The sequence below is a fragment of the Petaurus breviceps genome, unplaced genomic scaffold (genome assembly GCF_028583685.1).
Source record: "Petaurus breviceps papuanus isolate PSGF00001 unplaced genomic scaffold, PetGlider_PUasm1.0 90740, whole genome shotgun sequence".
Lineage (NCBI taxonomy): Eukaryota > Metazoa > Chordata > Mammalia > Diprotodontia > Petauridae > Petaurus > Petaurus breviceps.
The window spans coordinates 9,554,725-9,578,513 of NW_027187330.1; the positions used below are offsets into that span (position 1 = coordinate 9,554,725).

Sequence of the window (23,789 nt, forward strand, 5' to 3'; positions counted from 1 at the left end):
CCTACACTTATAAGATTGGTTAATGTGGCAAAAAAGTAAAATGATAAATGTTGGAGAGGTCATGGGAAAATTGTGACACTAATACACTGTTGATGGATCTATGAACTGATCCAACCATTCTGGAGAACAATTTGGAACTATGCCCAAAGGATTATAAACTGTGCATACATACCCTTTGATTGAAGCAAAAGATCTCTCTCTCAAAAGAGATTTTTTTTTAAAAAATGGAAAGGGACCTATCTGTAGAAAAATATTTATAGTAGCTCTTTTTGAGGTATCTAATAAATGGAAATTGAGGGGATGCTGATCAATTGGGGAATGGCTGAACAGGTTGTGGTACATGATTGTAATGGAGTATTACTGTGCTTAAGAAATGTCAAGCAGAATGATTTAAAGAAAAACATGGAAAGCCATATATGAACTGATACAAAGTGAAGTGATCAAAACCAGAAGAACACTGTACATAGTAATAGCAATATTGTATTATAAACTGTGAATGATTTGGCTATTATTAGCAATACAATGATCTAAGACAATCCCAAAAGACTCATGATGAAAAATGCTATCTGCCTCCAGAGAAAGAACTAATGTTGTCACACATGTATAACTTATATTGGATTGCTTATCATATCGCGAAGGGGAAAGGAGGAATGGAAGGATAGAATTTAGAACTCAAAACTCTTAAAAAAAAGAATTAAGAACTGTTTTTACATGTAAGTGGCGGGAAAATAAAACGTTATTTTATTTAATTTTTTTTTTTTTGCTTTGTGGAGGGCAATTGGGGTTAAGCGACTTGCCCAAGGTCATACAGCTAATAAGTGTTAAGTGTCTGAGGCAGGTCCTCCTGACTCCAGGGCTGGTGCTCTATTTATTGCATCAACTAGCCACCCTAAAACGTGATTTTTTTTAAAAAGAAAAATAAAAAACTACTAGTTTAGTAATCCCACCAAAAAAGGAAATAAGTTCATTCTGTACCAAGTAGAATCTTAGTGGGGAAAGCAGAACATTCTTAACTCTAGTTTTCTCTCATACTCTGAGAAAGGAATGTTTTCACAGAAGTACTCAGGAAGTGTTAAGGAAGTAGTCTCCTGCTCACTTGCTTAGAACAGAGTGTTAAATGGACATCTGAAAAAGCAAGAAGACCAAAATAAATAGTTTTTATAGTACACACTTAAAAATGACTTTAAAAGATTGCTGAATTTGTGAAGTGATTACTTGGGAAAAAAGCTTGAAAAACCAAAGATGAAATTACTATTCAGCATGTTGCCTCATAATGGCTCTATTTATTACTCAAGAATGGCCTAAGGCCAAAAAATACTTCAAAAAAGGAAAAAGAATACAATCTGAAAACTATAGATTAGTGACTAGGAAAATGTGAGAACAGACCATTAAAGTGAAGGTCAACATATAAAAAGGAAGAAGTGATTACAAAGAGCCAGCACAGTATATGGCCAAACAAAAATTATTTTCTATCTTGACAGGATTACTAAACTTATAAATCAGGGAAAATTGTGCAGATACAGCTTACCTCAATTTTACGAAAATATTTTGACAAAAGCATCTCAAACTATTACAGTGGACAAAATCAAGAAATAAGAGATAATAATAAAGTTAAATGGACTCAGAACTGGTCATTAGCGTTCAGCATCAACTTGGCTGGGGTTGCCCATTAAGGATATGTGCTTGGCCTTGTGCTAATATTTTTACCAATGATTTGAAAAAATGAATGTTTAAGTAGGATGCATATCAACTCACAGATAATACAAAACAGGGAGCAATAATTAATACACAATGAAAGTATGAAGATCTTAATAGGGTCAAGCATTGGACTTAATTTAATAAGATATAATTCAACAGTGAAATGTCAAATTTTACAGTTGGATTCATAAAATCAACTTCACAAGTACAAGATAGGGAGAGTTCAATGAAATAGTATTTATTAATCACTTACTATGTATAAAAACGTATATGAAGTGCAAAGATACAAGTCCAAAGCTAAATTCACATGTCCCAATTTGTTTATTCATTTGCCAATTAATGGGCATCTTTGTTTCTTTATTACCATATAGTGGACTGCTTAGATTTATATGGTATATTTTAGACCTTTTTTGTCTTTTATCTCCTTTGGGAATATTCCTAGCAGGTCAAAGGATATGGGAATTTTAGCATTTTTAAAAATATAGCATAATTCCAAATTGTTTTCCAGAATGGTTGAACCAACTCAAAGTTTGACCAATCGCAGAGCTGGCTGATGAGGACATATGTCTGAGAACAACATTGCAAAAGGACAATGAATTGGGCCTAGGGTGGAACAGAAGCAACAAAATAAGCAGTCTTCTGCGTGAGCGCAAAATGTTTTCAACAACCCTAAACTTCAACTTGAAACAAATGCCTGTCTTTTAAAGAATATTCTCTTTGCAATGTTATGCATCTATAAACTATGAAACATAATAGTTTCCAAAGAATTAAAGTTATAGGTTACTCTAAGTGCAACAAAAAGGCTAATGGTAGACATGAGCAAGTTGCAGCAGATTACAAACCAAGAAGTAGGGAGGAGAAATGATGAACAGGATGCCAAGAAAAATGTGGCCAGATAAAAAAGATAGCCTGGTCATTCAGCAAGAGTTCGAGATAAATGAGAGACACCCCATGCTACAAACTAAGCAACAGCCAGTCTATATGTTTAATTGGTACACAAACAATATCAAAAGATTAAGGAAAATTTCTGGTATTCTGAGTGGAACAACTATGAAAGACTGATCAGAAGATATTGACAACAGACTCATAAGGAAATGTGTCTGATGAAATACTATACCGATATTATAAACTACAGAAATAAAATTTTTAAATGTTGATATTATCCTCATAATCATTACCCACATTAATGTGGGTATCGACCACATCAATGATATTATAGACTACAGAAAAAAAATTTTAAATTTTCAGATGCCGGTTGAAAAGAGAACCAATACATACCTCTGCCTGTTTGTATGGCAAGATAAGCTTCTCGCCCACAGTGACAGTCTTCCTGGTAACCAATGCTTCAAATAGCATCTCTTCTTTCACCTAATATAAACAAAACCCAGAATATTTATTTCAAATGTTTGGCAGTTGCAAAATTATTGACTGAAATCCATTTTTTCTTATGAACTGAAAAATATTTTCAAAAAATAACAAATCTGTGTGAATGTACAAAGTAACATGAGAGGCTGCAAGGCATAGAAGTTAAAAGTGCTGGTCGTAGAGTCAGGAAGATAAGTTCAAGTCCTTCATCCAACATACACTGGTCAAGCCTTATAAACTCTCTGTATCACAAAATTTAACTCTACAGAGGAGATGTGGCCCTGTACTGTTAGAGGGCAATTCCTCATCAAACATTCCCTTTAACATTAAGATCACTATATACAGGTATCTTTCCCTATATATCAGATATCACATACACACACACACACAAATTTATTAAGCATCTACTATGTGCCAGGTTTATATGTATGTGGGCACACACACACACACACACACACAGCTAAATGTCACTATAACTAAATAAGATCATATATGTCTTCTTTGTGTTATTTCTCCTCCATTTCTGTTAATTACACATTACATATTTATGTTTCGGTTTCAGAGGTCAGTTAGTTGCGTATGGCTGCCCTTCTTCCCGAAATCACCTCCTGGAAACTGCTGTTTTGTCAGTCACGCCATGGATCTGGGATGGCTGATTTAACCGCAGCACGTTTTTCTCTTCTCCTTTCCACCTCACCCTCAGACCTACAAGTCCCGTCCCTATGGAAACCCTGCCAGCTCCATTCTATCCACGGTCCAGTTCTCATCTTTTTATCTTGAGCTCTGGTATGAAATTCATTCACTGACACAATCTCAGAATAAGAAGGAGCCTCAAATGCCATGCTGTCAGTACACATTCCTGAACAACGGTCAGGTGAATAGAAAAAGCAGACATCTAATTTTTTAAAAGGAAAGAAATCAGGGAAAAGGTATTACCTTTCAAGGCAGCCCATTCTTCATTTTAGAAGCTAGTTATTCACAAGCTTTCCTCATCTCCAAACATAAACTTACCTCTGCAATTTCTGCCTTTTGTTCCTAATTGTCTTCTGAGACCAAATAAAATAATCTCTTCTATTTGAAGAAAATTATCATGTCCCCCTTAGTCATCTTTTTTATACCTTATGTGTTACCAGTTACTTCGTTTGATCATCATATAGCATGAACTCAAGGTCCTTAAATAGCCTTTTATTGTTTTTTAGCTTATTACTGTCCTTCCTAAAATATCTGTTCAAAATAAAACCTGTTCTGACATATATGGAATGACCAGGCCAGAATATAGCAGGACCATCACCTTCCTAGGCCCACATATTATGATTCTCTTAAGGCAGTCAAAGATTCGAATAGTTTCTTGGCTACAATGTGACACAGATGACTCAAGAATTTTGAATCCATTACAACTCTTAGACTTCTCAAACAAACTGTTGGAGATACATACATGCATTTCCTATTATGTCCTTACTATTTTATTTTCTGAACCCAAATGCAAGGTTTGACATTTGTTTAGTATTCTACCTGTTAAAATCCTTTTGAATCCAGATTCTTTCATCTAGTGTCTTACCTATCCCTCAGCTCTATGTCAGCTGCAAATGTGGCAGGCATCTCAGTTTCAGCTTTTCTCTAACTTGGAGATAACCTACTAGATACCTCCTTCCAAGACAACATATGTCATTAATAATTACTGCATGAATCTGACAATTCAACTATTTTCTAGGTCTACCTAAATATATTATTGCATAACACATATATCTCCATGTTGTCCACAAGAATAATGTGAGAGGTACTATCAAGTGCTTTACTAAAGTTTAGATGAACCACAGCTCTGACATTCCTTTGCTCTACCAGTTTACCCACCCAATCACAAAAAGGAAATTAGGTTATTTTGGCAATATCTGTCTTGATGTGGTCATACTGATTCTAAGTGATCAGAACTTGCTTTTAAAGGTACTGATAGCCATGTTTTTAATAATACATTTTAGAATGATCAGGAATCAAAAGTCAAGTTCACTGGACTATAATCAAGAGGTTCCCCCATCTGCCTTTCTTGAAAATTGGGATACTGATCCTTCTCCAATTTTGCGGTATGACTCCTATTTTCCATGATCCTTTCAAAATGATTAACAATAGTTTAGAAATCATCTTTTTCTATCAATCACACAAGAATCTATTTAGCACCTACCATGTGTGAGACAATGTGCCGTACAATGCAGATACAGAGAATGAAATTTATAACAATAGTGGTAGCATCTAACATTTATACTGCACTTTAATGTTTAAAAATGCTTTACAAGTATTATCTCATTTAATCTTCTATAATTATCCCCATTTTACAAATGTGGAAACTGAAGCTGAGGGAAGTTAATTAAGTGACCTGCTCAGGGTCACACAGCTATTCAATGTCTAAGGCAGGATTCAAACTCAGGTCTTCTTGATTCCCAAATTGAGGGCTCTAGCCACTGCACCATCAAGCAGCTTCTACTCAATTCTCACCCCCATTCCAACAGGGGAAATGAGAAGTATGTATAAAAATATATACAGCATAAATATCAAGGGAATAAATACAATGTACACAAAGGAGTTAAATGAAGTGTAGCTTTGGAGGGAGGGCATTCTTTTAAGCTACTGTTTATTTGAGCCACATAACAGTAAATCAAGGACACCTAGATGTTCCTTTATTCTTTTCCCTTCTTTTGATCATCAACTCTAATCACTAGGGACACACACACACCCAACACCCACACGATGCAACAACATGGATAATTTAGCTGTACCACAGAGTATCTATCCACAAGGGAATAATATGCAATACGTATATAAAAGTAAGTTAAGGCACAAAGTTCAAAGAGTTTTAACTGTCAAACAGAAGAGTCTGCTTTTGATGCTAGAGGTAAGAGGGAGCCATTGGATGTAATAAGTAAAGGAGTGACATGGTCAGTTCATAGCTACCAAAGATTTTTATGGAACTGAAGGGTGAATTAAGAAAGGGAAGAAAGTAAGGGAAAATGACCAATTAGATTATTAAAATAGTCTCAGTAAAAGGTGATGAGGACCTGAATTATAGTGTTAGCTGTGGGAGTAGGGGGAGAGAAAGAGAGAGGAGAGGAAAGGAGGGAAAAAGGGGAGAGAGAGGGAGAGAGAGAGGGAGAAAGAGAGAGAGAGAGAGAGAGAGAGAGAGAGAGAGAGAGAGAGAGAGATTGTGAAGGTAGAAATTTCAAAATTTGGCAGTTAAATGACTATTTGGGGTGAACATCAATAAGAAATCAAACATGGCACTGAGGTTACAAACCAGGGTCAATGGAAGGACAATAACATCTTTAACAGAAATACAGAAGTTTAGAAGGGGGTGGTTTTGGGGGAAAGGTAACAATTTCCCATTCGAACATGCGAGATGTCTATAGTACATGCAAATTCAGAATATTCTGGAGGCAGTTGGCAATGTGGAATTTAAGCTCAGGAAAGTCTGGGGGTAAAAATATAATATGGAAGTCATCAGAAAAGAGAATTAATAATGCCATCTGACAAGTTCAGAAGGGAATATAGACAAACAAGAGTGATGGACCTACTACATTAAATTTGAAACAGACAACAGTAAAAACCGAACTGTAAAACGTCCATGGTTTCATATGCAATTCTCTTTTTCGGTTCTACTTTGTTGAAGGAAATGTTTGTGTTTCTTAACATCTGCCAAGTTCATAATAATAAAAAGGAAATTTAAAGAAAAATAGACACATGACTAGATGAGGTTAGCAAGAGGGAAGAGGAAAGAAAAGGCACAGCCTCTGTGGATAATAATACAGCAAAGAAGACAGCGAGGAGAAAAGCTAGGAGAGAAGAGTGCCACAAATCCTGAGAGGAGAGAAAATATAGGGAAAAAAAAAGAATATTTAGCACTGTCAGATGCTGCAAACAGATCAAAAGGAATGAGAAGTAATAAGAGGCCATGGGATCTGGCAATAAAAAAATGGTTCATGATAGTGAGACAATGCAGGTAAGTCCACACAAAAAATTTCAAAAAAACCAGCCTACACAAAATGTTTCCATAATTATCTTTACACAGTGGTTACAAGGCCCAAGATTAAATGAGTTCCTCAAGTTAAGGTAAGGGTTAGCAACCATAAAGTATGGAAGTCATTATTATGACTATCCCCAGAATTTAACTTTCTGAAGTGTCACATTATGTGAGTGGGTGTGTTTGTTTTTCAACTGAAGTCAGAGATCGCATAAGAACTTGTATTGACCTTATGCTTGTATTTTTTTATTTAACATATATGAGTTAATATTTTAAGAAGAGATAATTTGGAACAGCAAGAGCACTGAACTTACAAGTCAGGATGATCAGGCTTCAGAATCTCACCAACTCTCTCAGCATCAATTTCATAGTTTGCAAAACTAGAATAATTACATGAGTACTATCTACCTCAAAGGTTTATTGTAAAGAAATAACTTTGTAAACCTTAAGACACAATAAAAACACAAATAGTAATTAAAGAGAATGACAAATAATCACCATTTGTTTTTTTCAGAGGGCCATTTTCATAACATACATGGAAATTGGGGAGAGAAGAGAGATCAACATTTCTTCTAATAGTGTATTTATCAGAGTAGTTACCTATCCACTGCTGTATAAACAAGTTTATAAGCTCCGTAGCAACAAAGAATACCCATGAGGGGATTAGAAAATGGGTACATCAAAGTTTAATGGAAAAAAGTAAAAGTCCAGAAAAGTCTAGAGCAAGGATTCATTCATTTGCTTAGTATTTTACTTTTCCCCAATTACATGTAAAAATAATTTCTAACATTCAGTTTTAAAACTCTGAGTTCCAAATTCTATCCTTTCCTCCTTCCGCACCCCCCTCACTGAGAAGGCAAGTAATTTGATATAGGTGTGTAGTCATGCAAAACATATTTCCAAAAATGTTGTTGTTAAGAAAAAAAGACACAAAAAAACTCAAGAAAAATAAAAAAAGTTTAAAAAAGTATGTTTCACTGGAACATACTATGGCAGAAATTGGGCATAGATGAATATCTAACCCCATACACTAAAATAAAGTCTAAATGGGTACATGATCTAGGTATAAAGGCTGATACTGTAAGCAATCTGGGAGAGCAAGGAATAGTTTACCTGTCAGAACTATGGAGAGGGGAAGATTTTATGAAGAGAGTTAGAAAGCATTATAAAATGCAAAGTGGATAATTTTGATTACATTAAATTGAAAAGTTTCTGTACAAATAAAGCCAATGTAACCAAGATTAAGAGGGAAGTAGAAAACTGGGAAAGAATTTTTACAACCAGTATCTCTGATACAGGCCTCATTTCTAAAATATACAAAGAAATAAGTCAAGTCTATAAGAATACAAGCCACTCCCCAATTGATAAATGGCTAAAGGATATATAAACAGGCAGTTCTCAGAAGATAAAATTAAAGATATCTATAAGCATATGAAAAAATGTTCTCAATCACTAGTGATTAGAGAAAGGCAAATCAAAACAACTCTGAGGTACAACATTTCACCAGCCACATTGGCTAAGATGACAAAACAGGAAAATGATGAATGCTAGGGAGGATGCGGAAAAAATTGGAACACTAATAATGCACTGTTGGTGGAGTTGTGAACTGATCCAGCCATTCTGGAGAGCAAACTGGAACTATGCCCAAAGGGCTATAAATAAGTAAATACCCTTTGACCCAGCAATACCACTTCTAGGGTTATATCCCAAAGAGATCAGAGAAGTGGGAGAAGGACCCGTATGTACAGAAATATTTATAGCAGCTCTTATTGTGGTGGCAAAGAATTGGAAATCAAGGGGATGCCCATCAATTGGGGAACGGCTAAACAAGTGGTGGTATATGAATGTAATGGAATACTACTATGCTATAAGAAATGAGGAGCAGACACACTTCAGAATAACCTGGAGAGACTTATATAAACTCACGCTGAGCAAGAAGAGTAGAACCAGGAGAAATCTGTACACAATCACAGAAACAATGTATGTGTCACGACTAACTTCAATAGACTGGGCTCCTCTCAGCAATGTAAGGTTATAAGACAACTCCAAAAGACTTCTGATCAAAAGAGATATCCACATCCAGAGAAAGAGATGCGGAGTCTGAATGCAGATTGAAACAAACTTCTTACTCAGTTTCTTTTTCTTGTTTTGTTCTGTTTCCTCTTTCCCACTGATCATTCCAGCAGTTATAATTCTTTATAACCTGACTAATGATTAATGTGAAGATATTTGTAGATCCTATATTTGAGTGCATGCCACCATGATTGGGGGGGGGGAGTGGAGGAGGAAGGGGGAGAAAATTTGAAACCCAAGGGACTGTGGAACTGAATGTTGTAAACTAAAAAGAAATAAATTAATTTTTTTTAAGTATGTTTCAATCTATATTCAGACATCATCAGTTCTTTCTCTGAGGGACAGCATTTTTCATCATAAATCCTTCAAAGATGTTTTGAATTACTTACTGCTGAGAACAGCTAAGCATTCACTACTGATCATCTTATAATACCACTATTACTTTTGTACACAGTACATTCACTTTGCTTCAGCTTCTGTAAGTCTTCCCAGGTTTTCTGACAGTATCCTGATCATCATTTTTTTTAAATTTAAATTTATTTATTTACTTTTAGTTTACAATGTTCAGTTTCACAATCCCGAGTTTCAAATTTTCTCTCCCTTCCTCTTCTCCCACCCCCCATGGTGACATGCAATCAAATACAGGTTCTACAAGTACCTTCACATTGAACATTAGTCAAGTTACCTTATATATAGTTGAAAAATGGGGCCTTTCTCAGAGAAATTTGTTTCGAAGTTAAGATTGCTAACTGTATTTCCCCCTTGGTTTATTCTATTCTTTCTTCCCTTTCACCTTGTTCCTCCTCAAAAGTGTTTTGCTTCTGACTACTACCTCCCCTGTTCTCTTATCCCCTTTCCCTCCTACTTTCTTGAAGAGTAAGACAGATTTCTATACCCAAATGAGTGTGCATGTTATATACCCTCTTTGAGCCAAATCTGATGAAAGTAAGGTTCACTCACTCTCTCTCACCTCTCCCATCTTCCCCTCCATTATGAAAGCTTTTTCTTGCCTCTTTTATATGAGATAATTTGCCCAATTCTACCTTTCCCTTTCTCCCTCTCACCCCTTAATTTTTTTAGATATTATCCTTTCATATTCAACTCACACCTGTGCCCTCTGTCTATATATACTCCTTCTAATTGCCCTAATAATAGAAAGTTCTTATGAGTTACAAGTATTATCTTCCCATGTAGGAATGTAAACAGGTTAACCTTATTAAGTTCCTTATGATTTCTCTTTCTTGTTTACTTTTATGGTTTTCTTGAATCATATTTGAAAGTCAAATTTCCATTTCATTTGGGTCTTTTCCTCAAGAATATCTTAAAGTCCTCTATCTCATTAAACACCCATTTTTCCCCTGAGGGATTATACTCAGTTTTGCCAGGTAGGTGACTTAGTTGTAATCCTAGCTACTTTGTCTTCCAGAATACCAAATTCCAAGCCCTCTAATCCTTTAATGTAGAAACTGCTAAATCTTGTGTTATCCTGACTGTGACTCCATGATACTTGAATAGTTTTTGACTTTCTGCAATATGTTCTCCTCTCCCTGTGAGATCTGAAATTTGGCTACAATATTCCTTGGAGTTTTCCTTTTAGGATCTTTCAGAAGATGATTAGTGGATTCGTTCACTTTCTATTTTACTCTCTGATTCTAAAGTATTAGGGCAGTTTTCCTTGAATAAGTTCTTGAAAGATGATGTTTAGGTTCTTTTTTTGATCATGGCTTTCAGGTAGTTCAATAATTTTTAAATTATCTTTCCTGGATCTATTTTCCAGATGAGTTATTTTTCCAGTTTCTCACTGTCTTCTACTTTTTCATTTTTTGTTTTATTGTTTCTTGATTTCTCATTAGCTTCCATTTGCTCAATTCTAATTTTTAAGGAATTATTTTGGCCAATTCTACTTTTGAAGGAGCTTTCTTTCTTAAATGAATTTTTGCTTTTCTTTTTCCATTTGGTCAATTCTGCCTTTCAATGCATTCTTTTCCTCACTGGTGGTTTTTTTTTTGGGGGGGTGGCGTATTTTATCATTTAGCCTAGTCTGTTTTTCAAGGTATTTTTTCTTCAGTATATTTTTGTTTCTCCTTTACCAAGCTATTGACTTTTTTTCATGATTTTCCTTAATCACTCTCATTTTTCTTCCCAGTTTTTCCTCTATCTCTTATTTGATTTTCAAAATATTTTTTGAGCTCTTCCATTGCCTGACCTTTGATTTTGTTATCTTCTTCTGAGCGTGTGTTTTGATCTTTCTTGTTCCCATAAATACTTTCTATAATCAAAAATGTTTTCTGTTGTTTGCTCATTTGACTAGAGCAGGAATTCTTAACCTTTTTTGAATCACAGATCTCTTTTACAGTCTGATAAGGTCTATGGACCACTTGAGAATGTTTTAAAATGCAAAAATAAAATACACAGACTTATAAAGCAAACCAATAATAACGAAATAGAGCTAACAAACTTTTAACAAACGTTTTAAAAAAGTCTATAGACCCAAGTTGAAGAACCCAAGAGATGCTGCTCAGGGAAGAAGGGAGGGCAATGTTGATTTGAAAGCAGCACAGAAGTACCAGGCAGCATGGCAGAAAACCTTTTATAATCATTTGAGATTTTCATCAATGATGTATGGGGTGGGGCAGGGGACTTGATGGAGAAGCAATTTCATTTAAGGTCAGGCCTGTGTTTAACTAATCTGGAAAGCTAATTAATTCTTGACCATTTAAGTGTAACAGCTGCTTAATGAATGGGTCTAACCTGACAGTGAATAGGAGCACCTGTTTAGTTCACTAACACCTTTAATTCCTAGGAGATAAAGAACAAACTGAAATGTCAAGAAGCCATAGAGAAAGAGGACATAGTAGCTTAGGATATAGGGAATTGTGCTTCTGGCCTATTTAACTCCAACAATAAAAAAAAGTTCTTGGTACTTTTCTCCTGAGCCCCACTCTCTAACCTCCAAATGCTTGCTGGATGAATATCTCAAACTCACTATGTTCAAAATAAAACATATTTCTCCTCCAAATCACCTTCCCTCTAAACCTTCCCCGCTGGTATTATGGCACCACGCTAAAAAAAAAATTTCAGCCAAGTAGATTCACAGTCTCATAATCACATCTGATTCTTCTTTCCCTCATTCTCCTCATACAATTAGCTGTAATGTTATTTGATCCAATCCTTCCAAATTTCTAGCATCATCCCTTTCTGTCATGGGCAACTATATAACCTATTAAATGGACTTTTGAATCCATTCTTTACCTTCTCCAATCCATTCTCCATTCAGCACCAAGATGGATGTTCCTTAAACATAGATTCTCACTGTCATTCTTCTATGTAAAATTTTAATTGGCTCTCTATTGACTCTAGTAGAATAAAAAATCCTCAGCGTGTCATCTAAATCCCTTCACAGTCTACCTTCCACCTCATTTTCTTGTCTTGTTCCATACTATTTCCCTTCATCATTCTGTTCCAACCAAATTATTCTATTTATTCCCCATACATGTCGTTCCATTCCCCACCTTTGTCTATTTGCACAAATGGGTCACCATGTCAGTAACATATTTTTCTTCAACTTCACCTCATATATGGTATAGCTCCATTAAAAAAAAAAAAAACCCAACAGAAAAACAGTCCAAGTACTAATTCCTATAAGGTCATTTCCTGATCCCCCAAGTTACTAAACTGCCTAACTCTAAAATTATTTTTCACTACTTTATATATAATTTGCATTTTTTAAATTTTGCATAAGTTGGATCTCACCATTAGAATGAAAGCTCCTTAACTCACTCTGGTGGCCCTTTTGATGGACTTTTCAAAGTGATACCTACCAAAATTACATATGTATTTTCAAATATGACCAAAATAACACAAGTAGGGAAAAGAAAGGTGACTTGATGAAAAGAGATAAATTTACAAAAAGGAAAATCAAAAACACATTAAAAATTTTTTTTCTAAGTTTATAACTTTATATTTATAACTAAACGGGGGAATGATTTATTTACCCAAAGAAAAATTTTGTCACGTGGTTTTTATAATTATAATATTTATAATTGTTATTTTATTATATATTATTTTTAATTCTATATTATTTATAACATTATATCTTATTATATATAATATATTATATTATTACATATTTATATATTATTCATTATATAAATATAAGCATAAATAATTATAATATATAATATAATAATTATAATAACCATTCAGTGGTATTTATAATCTTATTGGAAACCTCTCCTTTCCATTATTCCAGAGTTTTATTTATGTTCAGTACATCAGGTAACCATGACATCAATATCCTACAGGCTACTCATTGTATTTCAGCAGCTTTTATAAAGAAAAATTACAAAAATCTGGCATGCTATTTCCTGATCCTAATCTACAACTTGCCTTATAAAAAGAAAACAGCCCCATTAGATAACTCAGCTCCTTGAATCAGATCTATGAATAAGAAACACAATATTCAGGCAACATTACTGTATAAACTCTAGTATAAACAAGTTTATGGTCAATTTAAATTTAAAATCTTCAAAAATACATATTAATCCAGCACTACTTACAACAGTAAAAAAAAATTAAAAGAAAATTCTATCGAAGGATTCACAAAAGACTGAACATAAATAAGTGCAATAGAAAATAACATCAATATAATGGAATATCACTGCCTCATAAGAAACCAAACACCAAGAATTAAACAGATTATTTGAAGATTTACACAAACTAATGTAAAGAAAGTTGCATCAAAAGGCTACAAGTAGCAACAGGAACAAAACCCAGAAAAAAAGTTCAAAAACAATCATGTCACTGAAGCAGAGCTAAGATAGTGGAATAGAAGCAGGAAATTCCATGACCTCCCCCAATCACATCAAATACCTATAAAATATGATTCTAAACAAATTTTAGAGCTACAGAACCCACAAAGTGAAAGAGAGAAACAAATCTCCCACTAAAGGCAGCCTGGCAGGCTGACAGAAAGAGTTCATCACAGCATGCTGGGAGCCCAGCATAGTCCTGCATGAGTCGTGAGGTTTTGGCTCCAGGGAGGCAGCAGCAGCCAGAGCAGACATCAGGAGAATGAATCACCAGCAGCTGTGGTGGTTTCCAAATTTTTCAACTAATAAATGCCAAAAGAAAGTAAAAGGTCAGTTGGAACTCTATTGGAAAGGAAGGGCACAGTCTGGCCCCTACCCCTAGGGCGAGAAATGGCAGAGGCATGGCGGCTGCAGTGGCTGCTGACTGGCTGCCTCAGAAACTCCTGGCCTACAGATCATAGGGGGACCAAGTAACCATTCAGAGGATAATCACTCTTGCTTTGACCTGCTTAGATCTGTGTTGCTGGATTGGGCGGTGGTCCTGGGGTAAGAAATGCCAGTTTGCTAGTGTGGTATCTGTAGAGAGAGCACCCTCCTCAGACCACTGACAACATCTGCAAAAAATCCAAGAATTTGGGACAAAGCTCTCCTCTCTGGAAGCAAAGTCCTACTGTGGCAAAGAGCTCAAAAATCAAGTAATTGACTGGCAATATGAGCAAGTAAAGGAAGCACTAACAGACCACAGAATCCTTTTTTGGGGACAAAAATGATAAAAGCATGGAACAGGAGGAAGACAACAAAGTCAGACTCCTGCACCAAGAGCTTTCAAGAAATATATTAATTGCTTACAGGACAGGGAGGAGCCCAAGAAGGATTTTGAAAATCAAGTAAGAGAAGTGGAGGAAAAATTGGGAAGAGAAAAAAGAATGATGCAAGAAAATCATGAAAGAGAGTCAGCAACCTGACTGAAGAAAATGATACCTTAAAAAATAGACTAACTGAAATGGCAAAAGAAGCCCACAAAGCCAATGGGGAAAAGAATGCCTTAAAAAGTTGAATTTGCCAGAAGGAAAAGGAATTTCAAAAACTCGCTGAAGAGAATAATTCCTTCAGAATTAGACCGGAGCAAATGGACATTAATGACTTTATGAGAAATCAAGATACTATAAAACAGATCCAAACAAATGAAAAAATAGAAGGCAATGTGAAATATCTCATTGGAAAAACTACTGACCTGGAAAATAGATCCAGGCGAGACGATTTTAAAATTATTGGACTGCCATGATCAAAAAAAAGAGCCTAGAAATCAACCTTTGAGAAACGCTCAAGGAAAATTGCTCTGGTATTTTAGAACCAGAGGGCAAAATAGAAATTGAAAGAATTCACCAATCATCTCTTGAAAAAGATCCCAAAAAGAAAACCCCTAGGAATATTATAGCCAAATTCCAGAGTTCCCAGGTCAAGGAGAAAATATTACAAGCAGCCAGGAAGAAACCATTTGAGTATTGTGGAAACACAATCAGGATTAACACAAGATCTAGAAGCTTATACATTAAGGGATCAAGGGGCTTGGAATATGATATTCCAGAGGTCAAAGGAGCTAGAATTAAAACCAAGAATCACCTACCCAGCAAAACCGAGTATGATGTTTCAGGGGAAAATATGGATATTCAATGAAATAGAGGACTTTCAAGCACTCTTGATGAAAAAACTAGAGTTGACTAGAAAATCTGACTTTCAAATACAAGAAACAAAAGAAGCATGAGAAGGTAAACAAGAAAAAGAAATCATAAGGAACTTATTAAAATTAAACTATTTACATTCCTACATGATAAAACGATAACTCATGAGACTTTTCTCAGTGGGATAGTTGAAGGGAATATGTATGTGTGTGTATATATATATATGTATACATACATATATATTTATATATACACATACATGGTTATATAATATATAGTATTTATATATGTGCATGTAAATACATATGTGAGTGTGTGAATATATGTGTACATGTATACATAGACAGAGGGCACAGGATGAGTTGAATAGAAAGGAATATCTAAAAAATAAAATTAAAAGGTGAGACAGGAATATAATGAGAGGAGAAAGGGAGAGATAGAATAGGGTAATTACCTCATATAAAAGAGGCAAGAGAAAACTTACAATGGAGGTGAAGAACAGGACCTTATTCTCATTGAATTTGGCTTAAGTAGGGAATAATATACACACTAAATTAAGTAGGGAATTACATACACATTAATTACCCTACAGGAAAGTAGAGGGGAAAAGGACATATAAGAGGGGGGATAATAGAAGGGAGGGCAGATGGGGGGGAGGGTAGTTAGAAGCACACACTTTTAAAAAGGGACAGGGTCGAAGTAGAAAATAGGATAGGAAGGAGGGAATTATAGTCATTCTTTCACAATATATCTACTATGGAAATGTTTCGCGTAACTACACATGTATAACCTATATTGACTCCCTTTTCCTCCCAGTAGGGGTGGCGGTGAGGGAAGGGAAAGAATCTAGAAATCAAAGTATTAAAATCAAATGTTTAAAATATATATATATATATATATATATTTAACATGCAACTAGGAAATAAGATATACAGGCACTTGGATATAGAAAAACATCTTGCCCTACCAGAAAGTTAGGGGGGGTGTGGGGGAGGATATAAGAGAGAGCAGATTGCGGGTAGGGGTATTCAGTAGGATCACTATTTTGGGGTGGGGGTAGGGGAAAGACAGGGAGAAAATTTGTAATTCAAAATCTTGTGGAAATGAATGTTAAAAACGAGAAATAAACAAATTAAACCAAAAAAAACCCCAATCATGTCATTAAAATATACATGTCCTTTTTGTATTCTTTTTACCATATGCAAATAATAGACTTTACAGTTACATTCATAAAAACTTTTTGTCTCATTTTTCTTTATGTTTTGCCCTTGTTTATATCAAATTACACAATTTTATAAATGTTTTTTATTTTATAAAATAAAACCTACAATTTATAAAATTAACTTTGTTTTGAAGGAAAAAATCTATTAACTGAGAAAAATCACTGGCAATTTTAACAACTCTTCCTTTTAGAACTTATTTAATTTTTTTCACACTATAATGTACTTAACATATATTATCAGTTTTTATAATTTTGTTAATATTGTTTAACTCTACTAGACTATAAACTAAACTATAAACTAGAGGGCACACAGTAGATTTTATCTAAAGTTTGAGTCTATAGCACTTACTAAGTACACTGAACACAGAAGTTACTTCAAATTTCTATTTTAAAAATTTTATTGTGATACACTTTTTAGGACAATGTGATTTTTGGAGATAGGTATGAAGATAAAAAGCCTCTGGTCACTCCTCTCTTACACAGGATAGAAATTCAGAGGTCACTTGTGGGTCTGACCCCAACAGCTTTAACTAGCTGTTTTTATAACCTGAGCCAGTCACCTCTACTTAGACTGCTTAATGATCCCCTACTCCTCAGGGCTGCTCACAGTATTAGTAGGAAACATAGTAAGAAGAGGTTTAAATCCTTAAATATTAACAGCACTCCTTTGCCTTAAAAGAAACCAAAGATTTATTACAGCTCAACTTCTTATGATTCAAAGTACATAATATGACCCAGACAAGTGATGAAAGAAAAAAATATGTCTAAATACCATGAGGAAAAATAGAGGTGAGACAGAACAAACACTAGCAGGTGTGAAAACACGGAAAACATCTATCAACCCCATAGTTACAGCCTACAAACAGGAAATGATGTCTGTGAGAAAAAATTCTTTGCATTTTAATAAAAACGAAAAGCTGCTCATGGAATAAAAAATTAAAAACCAAATATACATATTCTTTGAATTCCCCAACTTTAGCCCTTATCCTGCAGAGGCTTACAAGAATATATCTATTTAAGTTTTGCTAACCTTGGCTGAACTATCAGATGACATTGTCCACATAAACACAGAGCATGCACTAGGGAGTCAGAAACTTGCAAACAGGACAGTTTGCAGCCCCTCCTAAAAAAAGTCTTCATATTAGGGTTTCCTGATATTAATAAAAGCAAATTCCCATGATAGGAGGCACACCCACATTTCAGTGAAGGTACACAAATAACTCTCCAAAGTCAAATAAAAGTAAGCTTTGGATTATGTATTTCACAAAAGTACTTTTGCCTCTCCCTTAATGTAATCAAAACTTAACTGTAATTATGTTAAATTCATAATAAAAAGTGTTAAAAATTCAAGCAGGGGTGTACCTAGGTGGCACAGTGAATATAGCACTGGCCCTGGAGTCAGGAGGACCTGAGTTCAAATCTGGTCTCAGACACACACACACACACACACACACACACACCCACATACAGCTATATGACCTCGGGCAAGTCACTTAACCCCAATTGCCCTCCAAAAAAGCAAAAAAAAATTTTTTTTCAAGCAGAAATGAATTACCTTTTATATTCAGACATGTAATTTATCTCTTTTAATGAAATATTTATTTGAATTCAGAAAAATGCATATTTATCAGGTGAAATGTAAATCACTTCAACAGCTTACAAAATGTGACAATAAATTACACTAAGGACAACTTAGTATACTCTGAACTTACATTCTGCACAGCAACTATCACCACCATCTGTATCAGAGACAAAGCTCTATTAAGTTCCATAAGAATACAAACTATGGGGGCAGTTAGGTGGTACAGTGAATAGAGCACCGGCTCTGGAGTCAAGAAGACCTGAGTTCAAATTTGGCTACAGACACTTAATACTAACTAGCTGTGTTACCTTGGGCAAGTCACTTAACCCCAACTGCCCTGCCTTCTCCCCTCCAAACACACACACACACACACACACACACACACACATATACAAGAATACAAACTATGTCTTCAATAAATTGTATAAATTCCCACACACAAAATATGGTGCTTTGCAAAGACTTGGTAAAATCACATGATGTCAAAGACAGAAGGGACCTTAGATATCATTTAGTCCAAACCTTTATTTTAAAAATTAGGAAACTGAAACTTGAAAGAGCATTTAGTATTTGTGAATTAAACTTCAAAGGTAGAATTTTCTATGATGATTTAGAATGACACTTTGGAACCACCATTAGTAGGTTGAACACTAAATACTCTCTCAAGCAAAGTATCTTATTTCACTGAGCCATCTATATTGCTGTAATGGTAATTTGAAGATCTTCCCTGCTCTTTAATAAGCCTAACGGAATTGGAAGACCTTCCCTGCTTTGAAAATATACCCTGCCCCCTAATAGGCTGAATGTCTTCTTTTTGTAAGAGATATTACCCAAATGTAGTATCGCTGAAAGAGAGAAAATCCTACAAAAACAAAAATGATATACATATAACTTTTGATGGTGGAGTATTCTTCTAAAAACCAGGCCCTCCCCTCCAAAATACAAGTCTTTCCCCTGCCCCCTAATAGGCTGAATGTGACCACATGGAGCCTGTGGTAGGAGGAGTTTGCTCAAGGGTGAAGCAGAGTCCACTCCATAGCAGCTAGATATGGCTAGGAGGACAGGACATATCTGAGGGAGACAAGCTTGTGAGAAAACATTGATTTGTGTGAAGGCTAAAGTATGCTATGGCTCTCTGTGCTGTTGTGGCTTATTAACTTTTTTACTACTATGATGGAATCAGCATACTGGTTTTGGAATTTGGTTTTCTGGTATCTGAATAAATGTTTTGCTTCTTCCTTATCTATGGAGAGTCTGTTATATTTTGTGATTGAGCAGTATGTGGGTATATTTATAATGACCATTGCCACTGTAAATATTGCATTGGGGCTACAATTGCCCAGGTATTCCTGTGATAAATGGCATGCCCTAAAGAGATGAAGAGTTGATGTCAAGTTAGTCAGAGAACACCCACTGAAACTCAACCTATATTATGCTGTTTCATTAGAACCATGCTCTTAAACAAGCTAACCTTTCATGGATTACAGATACTAAGAGGAATACCATAGAAAAACTGGGTAGTGAAACTTCCCATTATATTCAGAAGAGATTATAACTTGAATACTTCTACTTAAGAGAGTATTTTCATGAAAGCTAGAAGGTTACGTTAGAAATAGTACAGAAGGAGAAAAGAAGATTGCCTAGGACAGAACTGTAGGGTAACACCTCCAATTAGCAGGCATGGTATGTATGATGAGCTAGCAAAGGGAAGTGAGAAGTGGCCAGACAAGTAGGAGAACCAGGAGAGAGTAGGATCACAAAAAACCTGGAGACAGACAGGGATGGGGGTGACGGAGTAGATCAACAGTATCAAATGCAATAGAAATAAGCTGAGAACAAGGAGTGAGAAAAGAGCTTCAGATACGGTGATTAAAAGGTTACTGGTAACTTTGCAACAAGCAGTTTCAGTTAAGTGATGAGGTTGGCAAAAGGCTGGAGTGCTATTAAGAGGAGAGAGAGTGGAAGCAGATAACACAGACAGCTTTTCCAAGGAGTTTGGTTGAAAAAAGGGACAGAAGAATTCAATGAAAATTTGTTGAGGTTTTTTTTTAAAAAGGGAAAGGTTGAAAATTAGAGAAAAAGAGGGATAAATGAAGATACAATCTGCTAGAGAAGACAGGAATAGATATACATTGAAATATAGATAGTGGGGCACTGACCTTGACAAGCAAAAGAGCCACCTCTTTGTCAAGGACCAGGGAAAAGGAGGAGAGAATGGAAAATGGTAAAAAGGAGTTTTGAGATAAAGAGGATGGGAAAAGGAAAGCTCAAGTCTAATGACCTTAATTTTTTGAGTAAAAATTAAATGTAATGTCCTCAGCTGATGAAGAGGGTAAAGAAGTGTGGAGCACTGGAGGAGAGAAGATAAGGTTTGAAACAGCTTCTGTGGGGAGTGAAATAGCGACTCAATTAGGGAGGAATGAAAGGACTGCCTTACTGCAGAGGAAGGTCCCATTAAAACTGGATAACTGAGTTTTTTTAATGTACCTAGTCAGCAAGGTTATGAGACTTTTTCCAGTAGTTTGTATGAAGAACAGAGGAGTCAAATGGTGGTAGTAATCTGCAGGTGAAACTTGGCAACAGATAAGCTTTGGTATAGGGGCAAGGGATTCAAGGGTAGTAGACAATGAAGAGTTAAAAATTGAAAAATTCTGGGGTTGAGATTAGAAAGGGAGGAAAATTACATCAGAGCAGGGGCAATGGCCTGAGAAAGTATGGTGGAGTCAGAGTAGGGGAACTGGTGAACTCAATTAGGGAAACTAGTAAATTTTAAAGGAATGTGGTAGAGGGTAGAATGATAGGATGTTGTGGTAGGATAAGACAATGTCCTATTTCCTAAACAGGAACATGGGAACATACTTCAGGTAATGATGATATTTGGTGGAGTGAAGGATTAAGCCATGGGGATTTAAGGAGGCTAAGGAATTAGAAGGTAACTTAGGCTAAGAAGTTTGGGTGAGAATATACATAAATAATACATGAATATTAAAGTCCTCTAGTTTAGTGGCAGATTCTAAGGAGGAAACAAATGTGGTGAGCCAGGTGCTGAACTCCTTAAGAAAGGAAGGAGAGAGAAAGAGATTGATATACTAGAACTGCCAAAATTTGGATTGAGTGGCATGGTTTGACTGTGTGGACTTCAAAGAAAAAAGGTTGCTGAATGATGGAAATAAAGGGAGGAGTCTGAAAGTGGCAGTGAGGAACACTATCCCTTTTGGATCAGTGCGTCAGGGAGTACGAGAGAAGGTCCCATCAATGCTGTAGAGAATAGCACAATATACAATGAACCAGGTTTCAGAGAGGCCTAATAGGTGGAAGGACTATGAGAGAAAGAGTTCAAGAATAAAGCTGGTTACTATGGATGGAAAGCTCAAAGGACACAAGGGTAGGGCTAAGCAGGGTTGGAGTGAAGTGGAATAGGTTTGAAAGGGATGAGGATGAGAGAACAGGAACAGAGAGCTGGGGATAGTCTGGTCCCATAAGGTCAGTTAAGAATAGAGAGATAAAGGGAAAGAGCCATGGGGGCAACAGTGGGGAGCAAGTAAAGCTTATATTCTCCAAGCAGAGGCATTCTTCATACTCCCTACTGTTCTCCCTGTCTACTATTCACTCCTTCTTCCCTTCTATAAATTTAAATTGTACCTGTCAAAATCTATTTCAAGTCCCAACTACTTCGATGTCCATAGTCATGATCACTTCTGAACTTAGGATGATAAAGAGTTAGAAAAGAACTTCAGAGAAATCTAGTCAGATGATATAATTTTAAGGATGAAGAAACAGAGGCCCAGAGAGTAAAGTGACTTGCCCAGTTCCTCAAGTAAAAAGTAGCAGAGCCTGGATTCAAATTCACATATTTTGTTAGAGAAAAGCATAATGAACAACTCCAGTTCAACCTCACCTCACACCCATCAGAGAGGTTAAAAAAAAAAGGGGGAAATGACAGATATTGGGAGGAGCTGTGAGAAAACAGGTATACTGGCAAGAGATTTGGAACTGTTGAAACTATTCAACTGTGTATACCCTTTGACCCAGGGATATCATGAGTAGGTCCATACTTTAAAGAACTCAAACAAGGAAGAAAAGGACCCAAATGCACAAAAAATATTTATAGTAGCTCTTTTTGTGTAAAGTATTGGAAATCTTGGTATACTGGAATCTTGGTAAAGTATTCAATCGGGGAATGGTTGGGAACAAGTTATGATATATGAATGTGATGAAATGCTATTATGCTATAAGAAATGATAAAGGTGATGCTTTCCAATACACATGGAAAGACTTGTATGAACTGATGCAGAGTAAAGTGAAGAGAACCAGGAAAATATTTTATATAATAACAGATATACTATAAAGACAAACAACCCTTAAAGTCCTAGAACTCTGGTAAACAAAATGACTAAGCATAATTCCAGAGGATTCTAGATGAAACATTTTACCTACCCCCAACTGAAAAGTGAAGGACTCAAGGGTACAGACTGAGGCTCTTCTTTTGGATGTGCCCAATGCAGGAATTTTTTTTTACTTTGTAATGCTGAGATTTGCAATAGCGGTTTTGTTTTGTTTTTTTACTTTCTTGATTATCAGGGGAAAGGCAGGGTGGGGAGAGTGGAAAGATAGAATGAGTTTCTTAAAATAAAATTTAATTTAAAAAAAATTTCACACATCCTTACTCCAAATCTAACAGTATTTCTATTGTATTTAAAGTCTTTTACCATACTTAATCTGCTTCAAAAACTTCAACAAATCTAACTCTAATCTCTCTTCCTGGTCTCCCCTCCATTCTAGCCAAATGATCCTAGCTATCACAACGTTCACAATATTGTCATGTTCTCTCCCACTTGTACCTAGCAGAAGAAATTCCCAATATCTAGAACACAATTACTCCAGATGATTATCTACTGAATCTTCTTGGAAGGCTCCATATGCTCTCATGTCATCTCCTCTCCTAGCCTCCTCTGACCCCCTTAAACAAAAATGATTGCTCACTCCTTTTACTTTGTTCTTATTTCACTGAACCACACATATCTATGCACGTGTTTGTATTTTTATTCTACCATTAGCACGTTACAGGAACTTTTTTTTTTGGGGGGGGGGTTTGAGAGAAATTCAAAGCACATGCCAAGTATTTTGCAGAGTAGGAAGATTAATAAATGCTTGTTTCAGTTCTAATTTCAATATCCAGCTGTGAAAAAAAGGTTTAATAGCAACAGATATCCCAACACAATCAGTTAATTCTTTAACTGAAAATTTCTCCAAATTTCATCTTTGTTTTTAAAGTGACTAGTAAGAATCAAAAGAAAAAGTAGGCCAAGGAAAATTTCCTAAGTGTATATCTGCTCTAACGAAGCAGCTA

The 23,789-nt window shown here is 35.6% G+C and overlaps 1 protein-coding gene across 14 annotated transcripts in view; it reads right to left on the reverse strand.

The window, feature by feature from the left end:
* Positions 1-23,789, reverse strand: part of MYO9A (myosin IXA) — a 324,456-nt gene that overhangs the window by 203,845 nt on the left and 96,822 nt on the right. For all 14 annotated transcript variants that reach the window (XR_011164264.1, XM_069067272.1, XM_069067273.1 and 11 more), the window contains one exon: positions 2,977-3,066. Coding sequence is in view for 13 of the 14 variants with exons in the window: in XM_069067272.1 (XP_068923373.1) it covers positions 2,977-3,066 (90 nt within the window). In the remaining variant the exon portion in view is untranslated. The remainder of the gene's footprint in view (positions 1-2,976; positions 3,067-23,789) is intronic.